Below are 18,393 nucleotides of genomic sequence, written 5' to 3'. Positions count from 1 at the left end.
GAATACTTCTACTGGTTAAAAGAGCAGTTAAGATACAGACTTGCAGATTGGACACAAAGCAGATAAAATGGTATGCACCAAAAACAACATGCTCATTTCTCCAGGGCAGGGTGTCAAATGATTGCACATTGAGAACCATTTCTTTGTATATATTCCTCCTGTTAGACCCTTCTCTCTCAAGATCCTGCAGACCACCTCTCATCCCATTTGCAATTAAGCAATACCCCTGCTACCACAACAGAAAACACTTCTACAGAAGCCTAGAAGTCATGTAATGTCAGAACAACATGTAATATATACTAGCCATCAGAAGGAAGTAAAGGGAGACAGCATCTTGTGAAAAGATATTTCGCCAGACTGCCAGCAATCAGTTAAGGTCCCATGCCAGAGCTTCAAGTCAGAAAAGAAGGCACCTCCCTGTTTCACCCTGGTCCCACAAATGTAAGGGAATGCCCTAAGCCCTGCTGATGTTCCAGGGTGGGAGGAAAGATAAAGCATCAATATCAATTCGACAAAGGCAAAACTTGGAAACTGAAGGAGCCTTCACTCGGGCTCGGGAGGAGCAGGAAGAGGCAGAGCCGGAGGGTGTGAAAGCTGGGTTTTGGGAGACTGAGTCAGGGCTCTAAGCCCGTGGCATCCAACCAGTTCTTCGAACTAGCCACATCATGCTGAAAATGTATTTACTGTGTTGTTCACGCCAGCACAAGGGGGCTGGACCTGGCCCTGGGAGGTGGCAGGGAAGACGTGCAGCGCCCAGTACAGGGGACCCGACCGGACCGGGGTCCAGGGAAGGAGGAACATGTAACGCCCAGCACAGGGGGCTGGGGCTGGACCTGGCCCTGGGAGGTGGCAGGGAAGACGTGCAGCGCCAGTACAGGGAGCTGGACCGGGGTGCGGGTGAGGAGGGACATGCAGCGCCCAGCACAGGGAGCCGGACCGGACCAGGGTGCGGGGGAGGAGGGACATGCAGCGCCCAGCACAGGGAGCCGGACCTGACCCTGAGAGGTGGCAGGGAAGCTGTGCAGCGCCCAGTACAGGGGGTGAGACCGGACCGGACCGGACCGGACCGGACCGGGGTTCTACAGCGCCCTGGCCCCTCAGGAGGCAGCGGGGCGGAGCGAAGCCCCTTCCCAGGGCGGGGGGCCCGGGCAGGACGAGGCGGAGCCGACCGAGAGGGCGCGGCCCAGGGGAGGCGGCCGGCCCTGCCCCCCTCACCTTCGGCGATGACCCGCTTGATCCGCAGCTTCATGTCCCCCAGCTCCACCGTCTGCCCCACGAAGTCGTTCTGGTCGCGGCTGGCGGCGCCCAGGGAGCCGGGCCCCGCCAGGAAGTCCCAGGCCGACTGCAGCAGCGACATGGTCCCGCCGCGCTCAGGGAGGGAGCCGGGCCGGCCCCGCGAATCGGCAACCGCCGGACCGGGCCCGCCGCGCCGGCCACCGTACCCCGCCGGGGCCGCTTCCGCCAATGTTGCGTCATGGATGACCTCACCACGCCGCCTCCATGGTGCCCGCCCCGCTGCGGCCAGCCTCGCCCCGCCCCGCCCCCTTGGCCTGAACCCCGCCCTGGCGGCCCGGACTGGGAAAGGGAGGGGAGGCGGGGTGAGCGCCCTGCCCGGTGGGCGGGGCCTCAGTGTCGGGCTTCCGCGAGTGCTGGGCCCCCTCGTGGGCGGGGCGAGATGAGCGGGAGGGCCGGGGTGGGGGCCAGGCCCACGTGTGTTTGGGGGCCCACTCCTGAAGGGATCCCCTCCCCGGGGGGCTGAACCCCACAGCTGGGGTTGTGCGCGGCAGAGCCCCGGGCCGTGCGGTGCACTCATGGGACGTGGTGCGGGGTTCACCCGGGTTGCGCTGGAGGGTCTTGGTCGCCTCCTGGCAAAAGCGCCACGGGCACGCGTGGGAGTCCTGGACTTCGTGTCTTTGCTGCTGGCAGACCTGATGGCGGTTTAAGCGCAGGCCCAGACCTTACCGAACGAAATGCAGAACTGGGAACCAGTCTGGCTTATCTATATGTTAGACACGGGTATTAGAGTCATAAGAATGTGCTTAGACTTGTGGGATGTTATGTGTGTTAATCCTGCTTATTTTGTCTTCATCCCGGCTATCAGGTAACGTTTAACGGTTGTTCTGTCACTCTACCATTTTTGCAGAGCCCCATTACCAAGCGTGTAATACTAGTTTACCACAAAAGGTGGTGTCACTTCTTTCCCAACAAAAGTTTACAGTCATCAGAGAAGCCCTGGTGTACAAAAGACTTGATGTTTGCTTTGCCTGGTCTCCTGAGGAGGGTAGGTGCCCAAGCCCTCATTCCATGGCAGTTTGAATGCTGTGGGAAAGGGATTTAATGTAATGGGTGTTATACATCTCCTAGAGCTGGAAGGGACCTTGGGAGGTCATATAGTTCAGTCCCCTGCCCTCTTAGCAGGACCAAGCACCATCTCTGACATCTATTTGCTCCAATCCTTCAATGGCCTCCTCAAAGATTGAGCTCATAACTCCAGGTTTAGCAGGCCAGTGTTCAAACCACTGAGCTATCCCTCCCCCCATAATAGGCTAAAAATGCCTGTTATGGAGAAATTGGTATCTTTATACTGCCTGGACTGCAGAGCTGAGATTTCTAAGTTCAAGAAGGCGAGCCCCCTGCCTCCTGGCTTGGGTTAGCCCTAAAGCCCTGGAAAGCTTGCTTCTTATAGATGCTTCTGTTGTCTTTTGAACTGAAGATTGTTTATACCTCATTTGTGTCAAGTATCAGAGGGGTAGCCGTGTTAGTCTGGATCTGTAACAGCAACGAAGGGTCCTGTAGCACCTTATAGACTAACAGAAAAGTTTTGAACATGAGCTTTCATGAGCACAGACTCACTTCATCAGATGCTCATTTGTGTGTGTATATTAACTTTGTAAATATTTCTCATTTCCTTTTCCTATTTTGTGTGTTACAGGATTGGCTACAACCTTTGAGTTTGGTTTGAGATTGAAGTACAGTTGAGCTGGGGTAAGTGACTGGTCCTTTGGGACTGGGAGTAACCAGAATGTTGGTGTGTTTTGTGGCATAAGCAACCATCTACCACAATCTTCTGCTTGCCTGAGTAGAAAGATAAAAAATTCCCAAGGGCACTACCTGAGACTCCATGGTAAGACTGTTATAGTGCTTTAGGAATTTACATTTATGGGATAGGTAGAGAAAATACAACAATTTGACATTTTTTTACTTGCTTGTAGACATTCTGCCCCGAAGCTGGCACTACTGGTCATGAGCCGCTCCAACAAGTGTGACACCATCCCACAGAAAAGTTCACACTTCCCCCAAAAAAGTTCTCAAATAAAATACAAAATCAGGGTTGTGAAATTTTCCATAGGAGGGCATTTTTATAAATTCCATGGCAGCCAGGGAGCCAGATCTGACAATGAACAAGGCAGGCTGAGTAACTGGCTTTTGTTTTTATGGCAGTGACGTGTTTCCCCAGCACTTCTCAATTGTATCAAATCAGTATTTTCTGATAGAAAACTAAGCTGTGGGATACTTTGAGGAAGACCTAGCATAAGTCAGGGTTTGTTTGAATCAGAGTCCTCTAGCCCATGACTTAGCCCATGGCAGTAGTGTGAAGTGCTACCCCTGAGGGGAATGGTGCAGGAGATAGGTGTAGAATCAGGCTACAATATTTGCCATTTGATCAGAAGGAGGAAAAGGCCCTATGAGCAGAATGGCACTGGCAGGAGTTTTGTGCACAAATAGCAGTAAGCAGGCATGTTTAATATGATTAAGCAGCAACATAGCTCACTAAGCAACAATTACCTTGTATACTTATTTTCTCTGGCTAGCATCAGCTGTTCAAACTTACCTCCTGCTACTCCATTACTGTGGGAATACCTGAGTCCTTCTTTGTCTTAATATATTTGAATCCCATTAATAATGCACATACATTTAATTCATGCAAAGACTTGAACCACGTGAATTAGAGTATCAAATCTCCTGCCTCCCAATGTGAGGGCAGAATGGCCTGGAGTACTTCTCTGTTCCTTCTTCTTGTCCATGGCAGAAGTTAGACCTTGGCAGCGTCCACTTGTTTCCCTGATCTGCCCTTTCCACACATCAATTTTGTAAACGTTATAATTATTGTCATAGTTATTGCTGTAATAGTTATTACTACAATCACTGTAGAAGATTGATCTGACCTAGGCAAAAAAGCCAACTCCTTGGCATCTATATAACTGCAAATAGTAAACCCTACTTGTGACAGAGCTGAGATAAGGTACCACCATTCATTGACAAGTTATCCAGAAGTGAGCTGACTTGGAATTTACCATTCCAGATGGACACTAAGGCTGTGTATACACTAGCAGGTTCTTTGGAAAGATTGTTCGAAAGTAAATCAAAAGAATGCAGTGCTCCTTTCGAAATTGCTCTTCCTTTTCCATTTCAGGAAGAGCGCCCCCTTTTGAAAGCTTCTTTAGAAAGAAAACGTGTGTCGATGCTCCACAGGCCCTTTTTTCCGAAAGAACGGTCCTCACCACATGGGGCCTGATTTTTTGATCGCTGGGCCATTCTTTTGAAAGAGCGGGGGCTGTGTGGATGTTCTCTATCGAAAGAGCAGATCACTTGTTCAATCAGCCTTTTATATGTGTGGCTAAGCTGTTTAGAAACGGAAGACATCTTCCAGAAAAGCAATTTTCAAAAAATCTCTTTAGCTTTTGGAGCCAGAATTTCCCCCAGGCAGCCTTGAACGCCTCTGAGACAGCAACCCCATCCACATCAATGTCTACAGCTGTCACCATGTGAAACAGACACTTAGCTGTTCAAATGATTATATAAAATTTCTACTTGAAAGGCTGAGGTTGTGATGGAATGTTATCAAAAGGTTTTTAACAAGCAAGTGAAACCTTAACTCTGTATGTATACTGAAGACATATCACTTGGATATGTGCACAGTTTTTTTCAAAAGGACACCATAATGATTTGTTTATCAATGCAAATGTGAAAACTAAGAGATTTCACAGCTAGCTCTTGCTGAGAACTATGAACGCGTGTCTCATTTTTCAGGATATAATTAAAAAGTAATTGCTGCAACAGTAGCAAGCATATTGAGAGCACAGTATTCTGAGCCCAGTCAAAAAACACACTTCAGCAGTAGGGTTCAGAAGGAAGACAAACCCCTCCCTTAGGGTAGGATTTCTTTTGTCCCTCTTCTGACTCATGCTAAAAACATGAGTCACCAGAGCAAACAGAACAGGTTCTAATCAATTTTAATCTTGGCATCCTGGCTCTACATAAAGAAAGCCTCTCTTCCTTTGGAGGCCAGACAGGTGCCTTATTCCCAAAACAGATTTGGCAACACAGGAAAGGCACTTTATTTGGCCAGCACTTCCGTCATTTTCCCCCTACCCTAGATACACCAAATTAGAAGAGAAATTGTGCCCTTCTGTTTCAAGGGTTTCCCACTACCCAGCAAGAAATGTGAAGTTTTGATAGCACCAGTCTAAATCCCTTGTCTAGAATACCCAGTACCTAGTGCTACTGCTTATTCCTGGGTATATGCTGCTGTCTTGCAGACAGGGAGATGTATTTATTGTAAAGAGGTGTGGGTTTTTTTCCACTATAATTTTCTCCGGTGACTTGCCAGAGTATACCTCCTCACAAGTAAAGTTCCAAAATAAAAAGATTAGTCTGTAATTTACTCCTAGTCTGGTTTGTGGTTACAGTTTCGTATCTTTTATACGTAAGAAGGGTTAAAAGCCATTATGTTTACTGAATGTGGTTTTACATAAAAAGCTTATATATTTATTTTCAGAAAATGCCTCTTTCGATAGAGACAAAGGATTTAAAAAACAGAAAAAACCAAAAACATAACTGCTCAGTTTTGCTGTGGTTAAGTCTTTTTTTCACTGGTCCAGTGTAGATAATGGGGATATTATAGGCAGTGCTAACAGCACCTCTTATAGTTAGTTGCCCAGCACTTTCCAGTATAAGCTTCTGTTTCAGTTGCTTGTTATGTAGTCAAAACTTTAATTAGTTGTCCTAGAGATTTATACACCAGGTGTCTCCTTCAGGCCAATGATTTTTGTGACAAATGTCCACTAAATTGTGTGAACCATTTTTGCAAAGCAACTTAATGAAAATTATTCCACCTTGCCTGTGGTAAGAAGATTCTTAAAATGGTTTCGCAGAGAAGCTCTAGCATGTTTAGAATTTGAAACAGAGCTAAAGTTTGGTAGCAGGAGCTAATCGGGAGCTAGTATCTATTGAAATCCCAGGAGTAGGTGGCCCTATCAGAAGGCCCTTCTCCCAGCTGAAGGGAAGCAACCACTAACACCAGAGTTCAAATAAGGTCAGGGATGACAAACAACAAAGCACATTTGGGTTACCAGGGTCAAAAGCAGGGAGCCCGCAGGGAGACACCAAACAAAGAACCATGGACAGCAACCACTGCTCCTTGAAAGCATCTAGAGAACCAGTGGACCAGCCCCAGAGGAACTCTGCCTGGATATGTGATTTGAGAGAGGAGTGGAAATAGACCCCACAGTCATAAAGGACCTCCCCATCTAGCAGCCCCCTCTTGGTAGGGTGGATGGCCACCTTGGCTAGTGCCAGGTGGAAGTAAATAAGGAGGTCTTGCCACTTCGTGGGGCCCCAGAGTGGTGTGCATACATCAGGATATGTGAGAAAGAGTGCTACTTCCAGGAGCAGCATGGGGCTAAGGCAGGCACTGTATCACCGATTGACTGACCTGTGAAGTGCCCTAAATACCCCAACCCGGAGCCCCCTCTGCACCCCACCTCCTTCTCAGAATCTACAGCCCCAACCCATTGAGCCCCGTACTGAATTCCAAGACCCCATCTTCACCTGATCCCAGAGCCCAAAGCCCTTCCTACACCCCAACCTTCTGCCCCGGACCTGAGCCCCCTCCCACACCCAAACTTCCTCCTGGAGCCCATACCCCTACTCTGAACCCCCCAGCCCACACCAGAATCCTCTCTTACACTCTAGTTCCCTCCCATACCCCAGAGTTGGGCCCCCTCCTGCACACAACTCCTGCCCAGATGCCACACCCCGACTCCCTGCCCTCACCCCATTGCTGCACTCCAAACCCTTGGCCCTAGCCCAGAGCCCCCTCAGACATCCTAACCCCCTTCCATCCAGGGAGAAACTGTCTTGTATCTCAAGTGAGATGAGTATCACAATCCAATTAACTGTGTTTGAGATCAACTCAGCACCAAAGGTAGGTGCCCCTGCCTTTCCCTTCCCTCTCTTTTGGGTAACACTACTGCTAAATTCCCCTCTGTTAATCAGAATGGCTACAAAACTACCCCTGGACAATATTCTATATTCATTTAGAACAGGGGGATCATTTGCTTTTCTGAAAGAGGGAGAATGTTCTCTGCCAAGTACTAGCACAGTTATCCCATAGTAGTCAGTGAAGAAAAAATAAACACTTGTGCATCTCAATTTTGATGTGTTTTCAGCTACTTGAGCCTATACATTGTTTCTCCAACAGGAAAATGTTTACCCTTCAAAACATGGGTAGGTTAAACTGACTCAATTCAGGATTTGCCCACAACCAATTTAAAATTTAGCTGGACCATACATGGAAAATTTCAGGGAAATGCAGACTGGAGACCTTGTCTGTATTTTGTATGCAGCAAGCTGGGGGGTGAAGGGGCAGCACACTAGGCTATCACACACTAACTGGCATGTGGATCCAGCTACTGCAAACTGTAAGTTAATAATGGGAGTATATCAAGTTGCACTACAGGAACTACAGAGTGTGGAACCTCGGTTCACATAGCCAGCTAGAACACAGTAGGTTAGTGTGCTATCCATTCACATTCCAGCTTGCTAGCCACTGACCAGTAGTCTGCTGTGTCCGACGGTGAAGTCTGGAGCTCACACAGGCTCATTGGTTGTGCACTCGCATGTGGCTAAGGAGTCCAAGCTTTGAACGGCATGGGAGTTCACAGTGGGGGCAAGGGAATTGTCCTGGCTCTGTTGGTGCAGCTGCTGCTGTTGCTTTTTTCCTCGCACGAGCATCAGTGAGGCATACGCATCGCTGCTCTTCAAAGTTGTCATACGCGTGTCGTACAAGAGCACATCAGCCTGTTCAGTCTTTTGCATGCTGCTCTAGCTGCTTTGGCTTTAATCCAGCATGAGCAACATTGGCCTTCACATAGTCTTTATACCTCTTGCAAGGCCTGCCTTGATTCCTTTTGCCCTAGGAGAGTTCACCATAGAGGAGTTGCTTAGCGATTCTTAACTCCTCCATTCGTATCACGTGCCCTGTCCAGCGAAGCTGGGCTGTCAGAATCATGGCTTTGATGCTCGTGGTTCCTGCTCTGTCCAGGACTTCCAGGTTCGTAACTGTCCTGCCATCAAATGTGCAGTATTGACCTCAGGCTGCATGTGTGGAAGTGCTCCAGCAGTTGTATATGTTTTCTGTACAAGGTCCAGGTTTCACAGCCATACAGGAGGCTGGTCAGGACTACAGCCTTGTACACTTTCAGTTTAGTGGACTGTTGGATATTGTGCTGATTCAACACTCACTCTCTCAGACGTCCTAGTGCCCGCCTGGCCTGGCAGATTCTGGCATGGATTTCTTTGTCAAGGGAGCCATCATTGGCTATCACACTGCCAAGGTACTTGAGCTCCTCTACTGTTCTTAACTCTGTTCCTTCAATAAAGATTGAAACGGGGAGAACAGCAGATCCTGGAGCAGGTTGAAACAGTACCTCGGTCTTTCCTAGGCTGATGGTCAAACCAAAGAGGCGAGTGGCATCAGCAAACTTGTTGATGATGAGCTGGAGATCAGATTCCTTGTGTGCCATAAATGCGCAGTCATCAGCAAAAAAGGGCTTTAAGGATGAGCCTCTCAACATGGTGAAAGCAACCTCTGGGTGTTTACACTGGGACACACAAGATCTGTCACAGCAGTATATACAAAGTTTTAACTCATGTTAAAGCAGACTTACATGTTGTATCACAGCTAAGGCACATACTATTTTTAATATGTAATATCTCATAGTAGGTGAGTATTTTCACTACCTGACTTACATCACCGCAACAGCAACTAAAAGTTGTAAGCCACTGGAATCCTTTCTGAAGAAGTAAATGAGACACTAAGTATCACATACGTGTTTTTAAATTGTAAAGCCAGCTAAAAGTTACATGGCTTTTACTGGTCAGTACTTAATTATAGAATGTCATTTATTAATGTTTTAAAAGATTCTTTTCCCCTCTAGCAGTTTAGAGGTCATGCCTGCTCATTAAAAGGTTCTCCATTACAACAGATTTGGAAATGCTTAATACACAAGTTTCTTTGGTATTTCCCACGTAAATTCTTCTCTTCCAAAGTGCCCATAACATGCAGTCTGTTGATGTATTGGTCTCTTCAAATCCAGTTCCCTGCATAAAAAGAAACAGAATTATTTCTTGACGTCTACCACCACAAGATAAAATGCACATATATTAATGCAGCAAGATACTCTGATGCCCTCCTCATGCAAACAAGAGGCATGATTTTCTCTAACAGTGGAAACAAACTTTTCCTCCATGAAATCATTCAAATTGACAGAGGAAGCAGTGGCGCAGAACAGATTCAGGCTCCATTTATAGCACTTGAAAAACAACAGCAGAGTGCCTTAAAGTCTAAGTATCAGAAGCAATAGCAGTACACAGTTAGCAGAAATGTACATAAATGCCTGATACCAGCTAAGAATGTATCATCTTCCAGAAGGCTCTAATTTGGATCACCTAGCTGAGCCACAATGCACACAAAATCCACCTATGGACTTGAAATGTCTTTCTCCTGTGTCTATGCAAGGACGTGGAAGGACGCTTTATTCATTTTAAATGTAATATAGAGCATATTTAAATGTAGCCATAACACAAAGACAGATGATATCTTCACATGAGAAACATCCATAAAAGGACCCGTGAAAGACAGTGCTTCTACACTAGGAAGTCTAAACACTAAATACCCATTTTCACAAAGACCATTGGTTTGCCCCACCTAGACTTGTGGTCAGCCTCTGATATCTACACTTGTGTCCTATCTGCTAACACCAGAAGCAATATGGGCCCTTACTGCATTTCATTGTAATGAAAATTTCATGGAATCCAGTCTTACTATACTTGTTATGCTTTATTTTGAAGGGTTTATGTTTAATATAGGAAAATGCTCACTCTACTGTTCTTAAGCTAATTTCCTCTCAAGCATCTTATTGCCTTGGTTGTTAATAGCTAAAATGAAGTATAACAAGTACGACCTGAATATCCAAATAGCATTTCAAGCTGGAAAGAAGTTGAGTGGTCTGGAGCATGAACATAACACAACACATAACATACCAGTACTTATGTTTGGACAAGACCATCTTAAAAACAAGATGTAAGCGCCTGATCCAAAATGGAAAAAATTTCTATTGACTCCAACAAATTTATTCAGACCCTAATTTAGAATATTCTAATATTTAAAAGGCCAAGTAAACAAGCAACAAAGAAGCAAGACTCACAGGGGAGGTTCCTGCAGTTCAGGTTCTTCAATGAAACAGGGCTCACATACTCCCGTATAGTTTCCATACCATGTGTGTTATTTACAATGTGCAGTACAAGTCCCACCTTCTGCCCTATCACCGCCAACATAAGGCTTTTTACTTTTTCCTCAGGCACAGGGTGAGAAAGACAGATGTCATCTCTCTAAGATCAGGGGCTAGCCCTTCCTGCCAGCCTTCCCTGCCTTTTCTAACATTATCCAGCTGATGAGCTGTATCACTTTCTTAGCTGTTTATTCATCTAGTCCTTAACCAGTTACCTCAGTTTAGTTCTTGCAAAGGGCATAGAATGGTGAATAAGCATTACACTATTTACACTCTGTCACAAAGACACACTGCTTTTGGCGCCTATTTGATTGGAACAGATCACCTGTGGTGCCCAAAGGAACTGAAAATGGTTTGTGAAAGGGATTATTCTAGCGCTATGTATTAAGCTATGTTACTTTGTCACCTTCCATCTGCACCTTCTGCTTCAGACTATTACTCCTCTCTTGCTTTCTAGGGCAGGAAGTTTATGTTGAGTGCTTGAAAAATAGAACTTTCATCCTACATACTCATTAAGATCTGGATGATATTAAAGAAACAAAAACACTGAAGCCAAGAGTGTCTGTATGTTACAATAAAATAACAAAAAATATATGTAATAAGAAATGACTGAAGTCATCCACTTCTCATAAGAAAGGTGGGATCAGCAAATGAGAATTTAGATTGTTTTAGAAGATTGAGTCCAATCTATAAATATTAGTCTCTACCACAGGAAGGATATTACTTCCTACAGCATATAATAGAGATGTCAGCTTAGACCTGAGCGGTTATTTTCAGAAAAGCTATAAAATGCTGTCCCCTGAAATGTGCTATAGAAGTGATGATCTTACTCCACAGATCTGCTCCCTGTATGCAAAGCTGCTGTGGCCCCTTTTCATCTCAAGAGACAGTGGTTAGCAGCAGCAGTGAGGATTTCTGGGCAGCGTTTGAGTCTGCAGCTTCTCTCATGGCTTATCTGTCCAATATTGGATTTGCACGATCAATTGCAATAACCACATGTCAGTCTATTTCTGAATTCTTGAGCCTGAGAGTTTTTCCTTCTAAGACCAAGTTCTTTTGAGTGACTTGCACATATACTATTGAAGGATGATGGGCCCTATCATAGCAATCGTTGCCAGGTATTTTGATCTGATGATGTAGATTTCCAGGAGTTTAGATCAATGTTGAATTTTTTTCATGGCATTTTTGCATATATCTTTGAATCTTAGTTTTGGTCTTTCCTCTTGTTCTCACCCCACATGACAGGGGATTGCTTTGGGAAGACATTCATCACCCATTCTTCTCACATGCCCAAGCCATCGTGGTCTTCTGGTGTTGAGGATTGCTATGAGGCTGGGTATGCCAGATCTTGACAAGACATTGGCGTTTGAAACTTTATCTTGCCAGTGGATATTCATAATTCTGCAGAGGCAGCGAATATGGAAGCTGTTCAGTTTTTCTTCCTGGTTCAAGTAGCTGGCCCATGTCTCAGATCCATATAGCAGAATACTCAATAGACATGCCTGGTAGATTAGTATCTTTGTTTTCACTGTCAGCTTCGGATTGTTCCATGCTCATTTCATAAGTCTGCCAAAAATAGTAGCTGCCTTCCCAATTCTTATGTTGAGTTCTTCGTCCATGGATAGGTTTGTCGTGACAGTAGATCCAAGGTAACAGAATTGTTGAACCACATCTAATGGGCTGTTATCCAGAATGACACTGGATCGCTGAGGTAAACCTTGAGTGAGTACAACGGTATTCTTCATGCTTATGTCAAGGGAAAACATCTTGCAGGCTCTGAACAGAGAATCCATCAGTGACTGTAGTGTCTTCATTACGAGCAACGAAAGCTGCATCATCTGTGAAGAAGAGTTCCCCAATGAGGACTTTCTTGACCTTTGTTTTGGCCTTGAGTCTTGCCAGGTTGTAGAGAGAGCCATCTAATCTTGTGTGGAGAAATCAGATAACTTGGAAAGAGCATGTCAGAAAATGTTTAAGGTACCTAAATAGTCTAAGCAATGGTTATGCTACAGAGCTTACAACTGCACTGATAGAGAACTCTCCCATTGACTAAATGATTCCAGCCCCTGTGAGCAGTGGCAGTTATGTTGAGAGGTGAAGCTCTGCCACATACATATCGCTGTCCACCCAGTTTGGTGGGGTAGCTTATTCACACACCTTTGTGACATAACTTATGCCGACCTAAGCTGTTGGATGAACACAGCCTTACTGCTTCTGTAATGCATAAAGATTTTCCTTAGAGGCAATGTATGTGAAACTCCACAATACTGTTTGCAGTGCCCCATCAGACTAGAACCTCATTGGGGTGCTGCACTGAAGATGTCGGTGAGCAATTAAACAATGTTTTAAAAAATTCTGAAAGATTTTTTAAGTTTATATTAGCTCTTTATAGAGCTCAGGAGTTCAAAAAGGAAAACTAGGTGTAGAGAAGAAATTTCTTGTAACAATTCACATCATAGGTGCCAGCTTCTAATTTTCACTCAGGGGTGTGAACCCCTGCTGAGCCCCAGGCGCCACTCCCTGAATATCTTCCCGTAAACCCCCAAATGCCTTGCCTCTTCCAGGCCCCACTCTGCCCCTCACCCTGTCTCTACTCCATCTTTTCCCCCAAGACACAATTCCTGCCTTGCCTTTTTCCACCCCCTCCACTGAGCACATCCCTGCACCTCTTGGAGGCCAAAGTACAGTCATTCCATCTCAACACCTGCAGCATGCAATGGAGAGAGGAACTGATCAGCAGGGGCTATTGGTGGGCAGGAGTCGGGGGAAGAAGGATCCCGGTTGTATAGGGCCAGGCAGCAACCCTCCCCATACCCTGGACCACTGACTAGCAGGGTAGATCAGTGGCCTACACGAGACCCAAGGTCCTGGGGCCAGCCAGCAGTCCAGCCTGGGCCCTGCCATGTCAGGCGGCCTTTAGCTCACAGGTGACCTGGGCTACATCTGTGTGCTAACTGGGCTGCACGCAGCCTGTGGGCTGCTGGTTGAGAACCACTGCTATGGGTAATAGTAAACACAACTACACTTTCTCAGCCTGGATTCCCAACCCAAACAACCATTGCAAGCCTATTGCACCCTTACTTCTGCACTGCCTTCAGAGCTCAGCATCCAGAGAACAGTAGTTGCTGGCCAGGTGCTCAAATCTGAAAGCAGCACTACCATCAGCAGGGGTGCAGAAAGGTGGCATAGTATGAACACATCTGCGAAATATGCTATTTATGATGTGACCAACCCATGAAAAGTGTTTGATTTCTCTGGGATTTAAGTAGACCCATATTTGTAATCGTATGTAAGTTATATGGCCTCAGACTGTACCACAACCAAACTGCGTTACTGCCCTCTTACAAATGTGAGAGCTATACGATATGTACAGGTTTCATGGACAGGATGTTTAAAACCTTTCTAAAGGGAGATTCAACTTGGGGGCAGGTTTTAAGCCTCTGAGTGGAGCAGTTTGTGTAGAGGGAAGGATACAAAGATGGCAATAATCGGTATTTTAAAGGAAAATAAATTGTTAATCAGGATTTTAGGAAGCAGACACTTGAATTTTAAATTACTTAATTTTAAATCACTAAATTACTTAATATTACACTGTGGACAGACAGGATGTGTATGTTCTCCAATGGGAGACAAACCTTATAATGGCTCCAAGGCGCAGATCAAAGTTTTTCTGCACAATTTCAAGCAGCTCTTCTTCTGATCTCTCTGAAGTGCCATAGTGGAACACCGAAATGGCAAGAGGATGGCTCAGACCAATAGCATAAGACAGCTGCAGGATACAATCGTATCAAACAAAGTTAGAAATTACGATTCAACTCAGGACCAGTCTGCTTTACAAAAGTAGAAACTACCTAGTTTCAGATTTCACAGATAAGGGATTTCCTTTAGGACCTGTTTTTAGTATTCCATTACCACGTGTTCCTGGCTATGTTTCGGTCTGCTACCTTTCCACAGCAAAAATATCTCTCATTATGCCACTGTTGTTGAGGTCCACAGGAACAACCACAATACAGCGAAAGTACACCATGCTCAGGAGCTAGGGCCTGGAAGAGTTCTACCATGGGGAAAAGGGGTGTTCCTTTCTACTTATTAAATACGTGGTGACATTCTTCCCCTTTTCTTCACCCCTTACCTGGCTTGTCTATTTAGATTCTAAGCTGTGCAGGGCAGGGACCATCATGTTTCTAGAATGCCTAGCACAATAGGACCTGTTTCTAATTGGGACTTCTAGGTACAGCATCATCAGTTATTATCAGATCACTGCAAGAACAAAGGGCGAAACCTCAGGCTCAAGTGTGTAACAGTGGAGCAGCTCTGCCCTCGAATGTATGTAAGGATTTAGTGTGCTGACTGAAACCTGATACACAGCAGCCACCCAGAACAACTAGGATTATTTACTGGTATTGCATGCTGCCCAGACAATCATAGTTTTTCTTTTGTGTTAGTTTTGGGCTCTGCTCTGGCCATATATGGTAATATCTGTTTAAGAGTCTGGCAATGTGAGCATCACCCTAACATTACAGACCCAAAGGGATCATGCATAAGGAAGGGGAACCAAATTTAATTTTACTGCATAGGAATGAGGCAAGACATTCAATAGAAGAAAGCGAGGGAAATGAGAACAAGTTCTTGCCTGAGTGCATATATTTTCTCTGCATTCATTCAACTTTCTGTGAGGGTTTTTGTCCCCTTAATATAATAATGCAGCATTACTACCATAATCGTGTTTTGTTGTATAAAAATACTTAACACTGTGACAATTGCAAGTCAAGCATTTACAAGTTAGGATGCCCATGTAACGTTAATTTGGCCCTCCAGGCACATGCATTATGATAATCTTTAATTACATGATCACTTACTATTTTTCCTCCAGGACTGCTCATTTAGTAAAGCTACATCTTTCTGTGCATGGCCCCTGACAATATTAATTGCTAAGGTTAAGAGTTTGTCCAAGTTATTTTTAGTGAAAGTTAGGTGCTGATCACACGCAATGAATACAAATTCACAGAAGCCTGTGACTTGTCCCTGACCTCCACTAAAAATAGCCATGAGAAAATGGGGCTGAAGAGGGCAGGCAGTCGGGGGCAGAGAGGAGGAAAAGGGCTGAACCTGAGTTTGGAAGGATAAGAGCCCAGACCCACTGTGGAAGGGAGTGCCCCAGCACCTGTCATGCACAGCAACTGGGAACAGTGGAGTCCCTTGATACCCATGGCAGCTCACAGCTCCAGGACTCTCGCTGGCTGACAACTCCAACCTGCCACCTTGGGTCTGGGAAAGCTCACAGAGGTCTCTCAAAGCCATTGAATCTGTGACTTCTGTGACTTCCCTGAAAGATTCTTATTCTTATTTCCTGCACACCATCCCAAGCCTGCACTATTTACACAACCATAATCACTGTGGCATCCGAGTGCTTCACCAGCATGCATCCATTTGTCTTCACAACACCCTACTGAGGAAGTCCAAACTCTGATTTCACAGTGGCATCTACTTGGTCCAAATTTAGGTCTTCACCAAGGCCACTGGAGGCACACTGATGCCAGGCTGACCACCACCAAATTTCAAGTTCTTGTCCCAAATCACGGAGGTGCCAGAATGTCTCATTAAAGTAAAGCATTTAAAATGGGCAAAACAGAATTCTTCACCGTTCTTGGCAATAATCAAACCCTTTTTTCCTGAAAATTTCCAAAATATTCAGTCTGAAATGTACACCCTGCATGAAAAACTTCCACCCAAAGCGTTTGTTTAAATGTAGCAAAAATACAAGCAACTGACAACATAATTCAAACTATTAAGGAGCCTTAAGTATAGGAATTGCTAAGAGAACGTCCTATGATGTGTTTGTTAGGGTGTGCTGCTTTTACTTTTGTCCGGCTTACCTGGATCAATACTCTTCTACAGAGACCAGCTTTCACTAGGGATTTTGCAACCCAGTGAGCTGCATACGCTGCAGAGCGATCAGCTTTGGAAGGATCTTTCCCAGAGAAAGCCCCTCCTCCATGCGCTCCCCAGCCTCCATAAGTATCAACAATGATCTTTTGGCCAGTCAGTCCAGCATCACTCTGTAAAGCATACATTTGCACATGGACTTAACAAACCAAGCCTCTGTGTATAACTTAATGCCAACACCATCATGGATGCATTGCTTGTATTGATATGAGAAACAAAAACAGTCTAATCAATGGGCTGCTGTGCATCTCTTTGTAGGCAGGTATTTCACATAGTCTACTGGTAGCATGACCATCCATCCCATTTGCAGCGGGACAGCCCCATATTCCAGGCGCCATGCTGGCGTCCTGGTTTATTTTGAAAAAGGGGCTAATTGCCCCATATTTCACAGGGTTCACCGGCTTCCCCACAGCTGGGGGAGCCAGGAGCTGGGAGCCAGACTGCGCTGTGGCTCGGTTGTCGCCTGGCTTCCTGCCAGCGAGGGCTGGGGCTGAACCAGTGCCACGAGGGTTGGAGTAGGAGCCACGGAGGGTGAACCGGGGCTTCAGTGGGGTTGGATCTGGGGCTGAGGCGGTGGGGGTTGGAGAGGGAGCCAGGATTGGAGCCGGAACCATGGGGGGTTGAGTGGGGCTGCTGGAACTGGGGCTGGGGGGCCTGGAGCCAGGCTGCAGAAGCTGGAGCAGCAGCTGGGGCCGGGGACTGATTGAGTTGGAGTCAGAGCCAGAGCCAGAGCCGCAGCCTCAGGGGGGTTGACGCGGGGAGAGTGAACCGTGGCTGCAGTGGGGGTGGAGCCAGAGCTGCCCGGCTTCCCCCAGCTGGGGCAGTTAGGAGCTGAACTGTGTGGCTGGACTGGCTGCCACTCACAAGTAGGGGAAGCCAGGAGCACTGCTGGCATCTCTACAGCAGCCCAGTACTCTCTGGATTGTAGCCATTTGTTACACCATTGGTATTAGAAAGGAAAGAGGCTTTTAATTTTCTTCTCCATCCTATTCACCCACGTAAGAACCAAGCACAATCTTACTCAGTGTGAGTAACTGAAATACTGAACAAATTCCAGGGTCTGGTGTACAGTGAGGCTAATACATTGTGTCTCAGTCTTAAATTATATAGTCACCTGGATAGCACTAATGAATCAAATTACATTAAGTGCTTAGCATTACAGGTATTGTGAAATCAACTCAAGCATTTCAAGACAAGAATTTCAGCAGGTGATTTCTGAGCCAGTCTGTTTAATATCATGTTCAACGTGCAATCATCTCTATATAGCCACAGTTGATTGACCAAATGAGCATGGGATCAGTTTGAATGCTAGCTTTGTCATATCCTTGTGATAACGAAATATAAACAGAAGTGACCACATTACCTAAAAAAATACAATATAAACTTGTATTGTTTCACTAAAACAGTATACTTAATTGTTTTGAGGGAGAAGTTTTAGAAAGGACATTGCAGAATGTAATCTCAGTCTATTTATATTCTAAATCTTTCAGAGCTCCATACCTTAGGACCACCTTCTATAAATATTTCACTTGGAAGGAGATGATAGATTGTGTTCTCATCTAGATATTTTGCTGGAATAACTTCTTTGACAACTTTTTCCATTAGTTCCTTCCGCAGTTGTTGTACAGGCATATCCGGGGCATGATGTACAGAGATCACCAATGTGTGTACACAGATGGGCTCCACAGCTCCACTGCATTCCTTGTATTCCATTGTGACCTGAAAAGCATCTACAGAAATTCAAACACAATATTCCCTGACCAGGACGGGCACCAGCCCAAACGTACAGCTAAAACAAGGACTGGATGCTAGATTATTACTGATGATGCTGAGAAATGAACAATATAAATACAGTCCTCAAAGAAGCCAAAAA

General features: G+C 45.6%; 2 protein-coding genes and 1 long non-coding RNA gene across 6 annotated transcripts in view; 1 reads left to right on the top strand and 2 right to left on the bottom strand.

Annotated features, from left to right (window-relative positions):
• GAK (cyclin G associated kinase) overlaps positions 1 to 1,442 on the bottom strand; it is a 102,618-nt gene extending 101,176 nt beyond the window's left edge. Inside the window, exon 1 of the mRNA XM_074994568.1 lies at positions 1,216 to 1,442. Within this exon, the coding sequence (XP_074850669.1) occupies positions 1,216 to 1,357 (142 nt within the window). The 5' untranslated portion in view covers positions 1,358 to 1,442. The remainder of the gene's footprint in view (positions 1 to 1,215) is intronic.
• A 295-nt stretch (positions 1,443 to 1,737) lies between these two features.
• The window catches only part of LOC142013329 (uncharacterized), a 30,842-nt gene continuing 14,186 nt past the window's right edge, over positions 1,738 to 18,393 (top strand). Inside the window, exons 1-2 of the long non-coding RNA XR_012645607.1 lie at positions 1,738 to 2,101; positions 2,933 to 2,985. This is a non-coding gene — a long non-coding RNA (uncharacterized LOC142013329). The remainder of the gene's footprint in view (positions 2,102 to 2,932; positions 2,986 to 18,393) is intronic.
• Positions 7,170 to 18,393, bottom strand: part of LOC142013327 (S-adenosylmethionine synthase-like) — a 35,429-nt gene continuing 24,205 nt past the window's right edge. For 3 of the 4 annotated variants that reach the window (XM_074994560.1, XM_074994562.1, XM_074994561.1), the window contains 4 exons: positions 18,021 to 18,239; positions 16,451 to 16,633; positions 14,210 to 14,343; positions 7,170 to 9,384 (listed from right to left, as the gene is read on the bottom strand). In XM_074994560.1, the coding sequence (XP_074850661.1) occupies positions 9,282 to 9,384; positions 14,210 to 14,343; positions 16,451 to 16,633; positions 18,021 to 18,239 (639 nt within the window). In that variant the 3' untranslated portion in view covers positions 7,170 to 9,281. The remainder of the gene's footprint in view (positions 9,385 to 14,209; positions 14,344 to 16,450; positions 16,634 to 18,020; positions 18,240 to 18,393) is intronic. The other variant, XM_074994563.1, reaches the window with a different exon arrangement.

Source organism: Carettochelys insculpta, chromosome 5 (genome assembly GCF_033958435.1).
Source record: "Carettochelys insculpta isolate YL-2023 chromosome 5, ASM3395843v1, whole genome shotgun sequence".
Classification (NCBI taxonomy): Eukaryota; Metazoa; Chordata; order Testudines; family Carettochelyidae; genus Carettochelys; species Carettochelys insculpta.
This window is presented reverse-complemented; position numbering and strand designations above follow the sequence as displayed.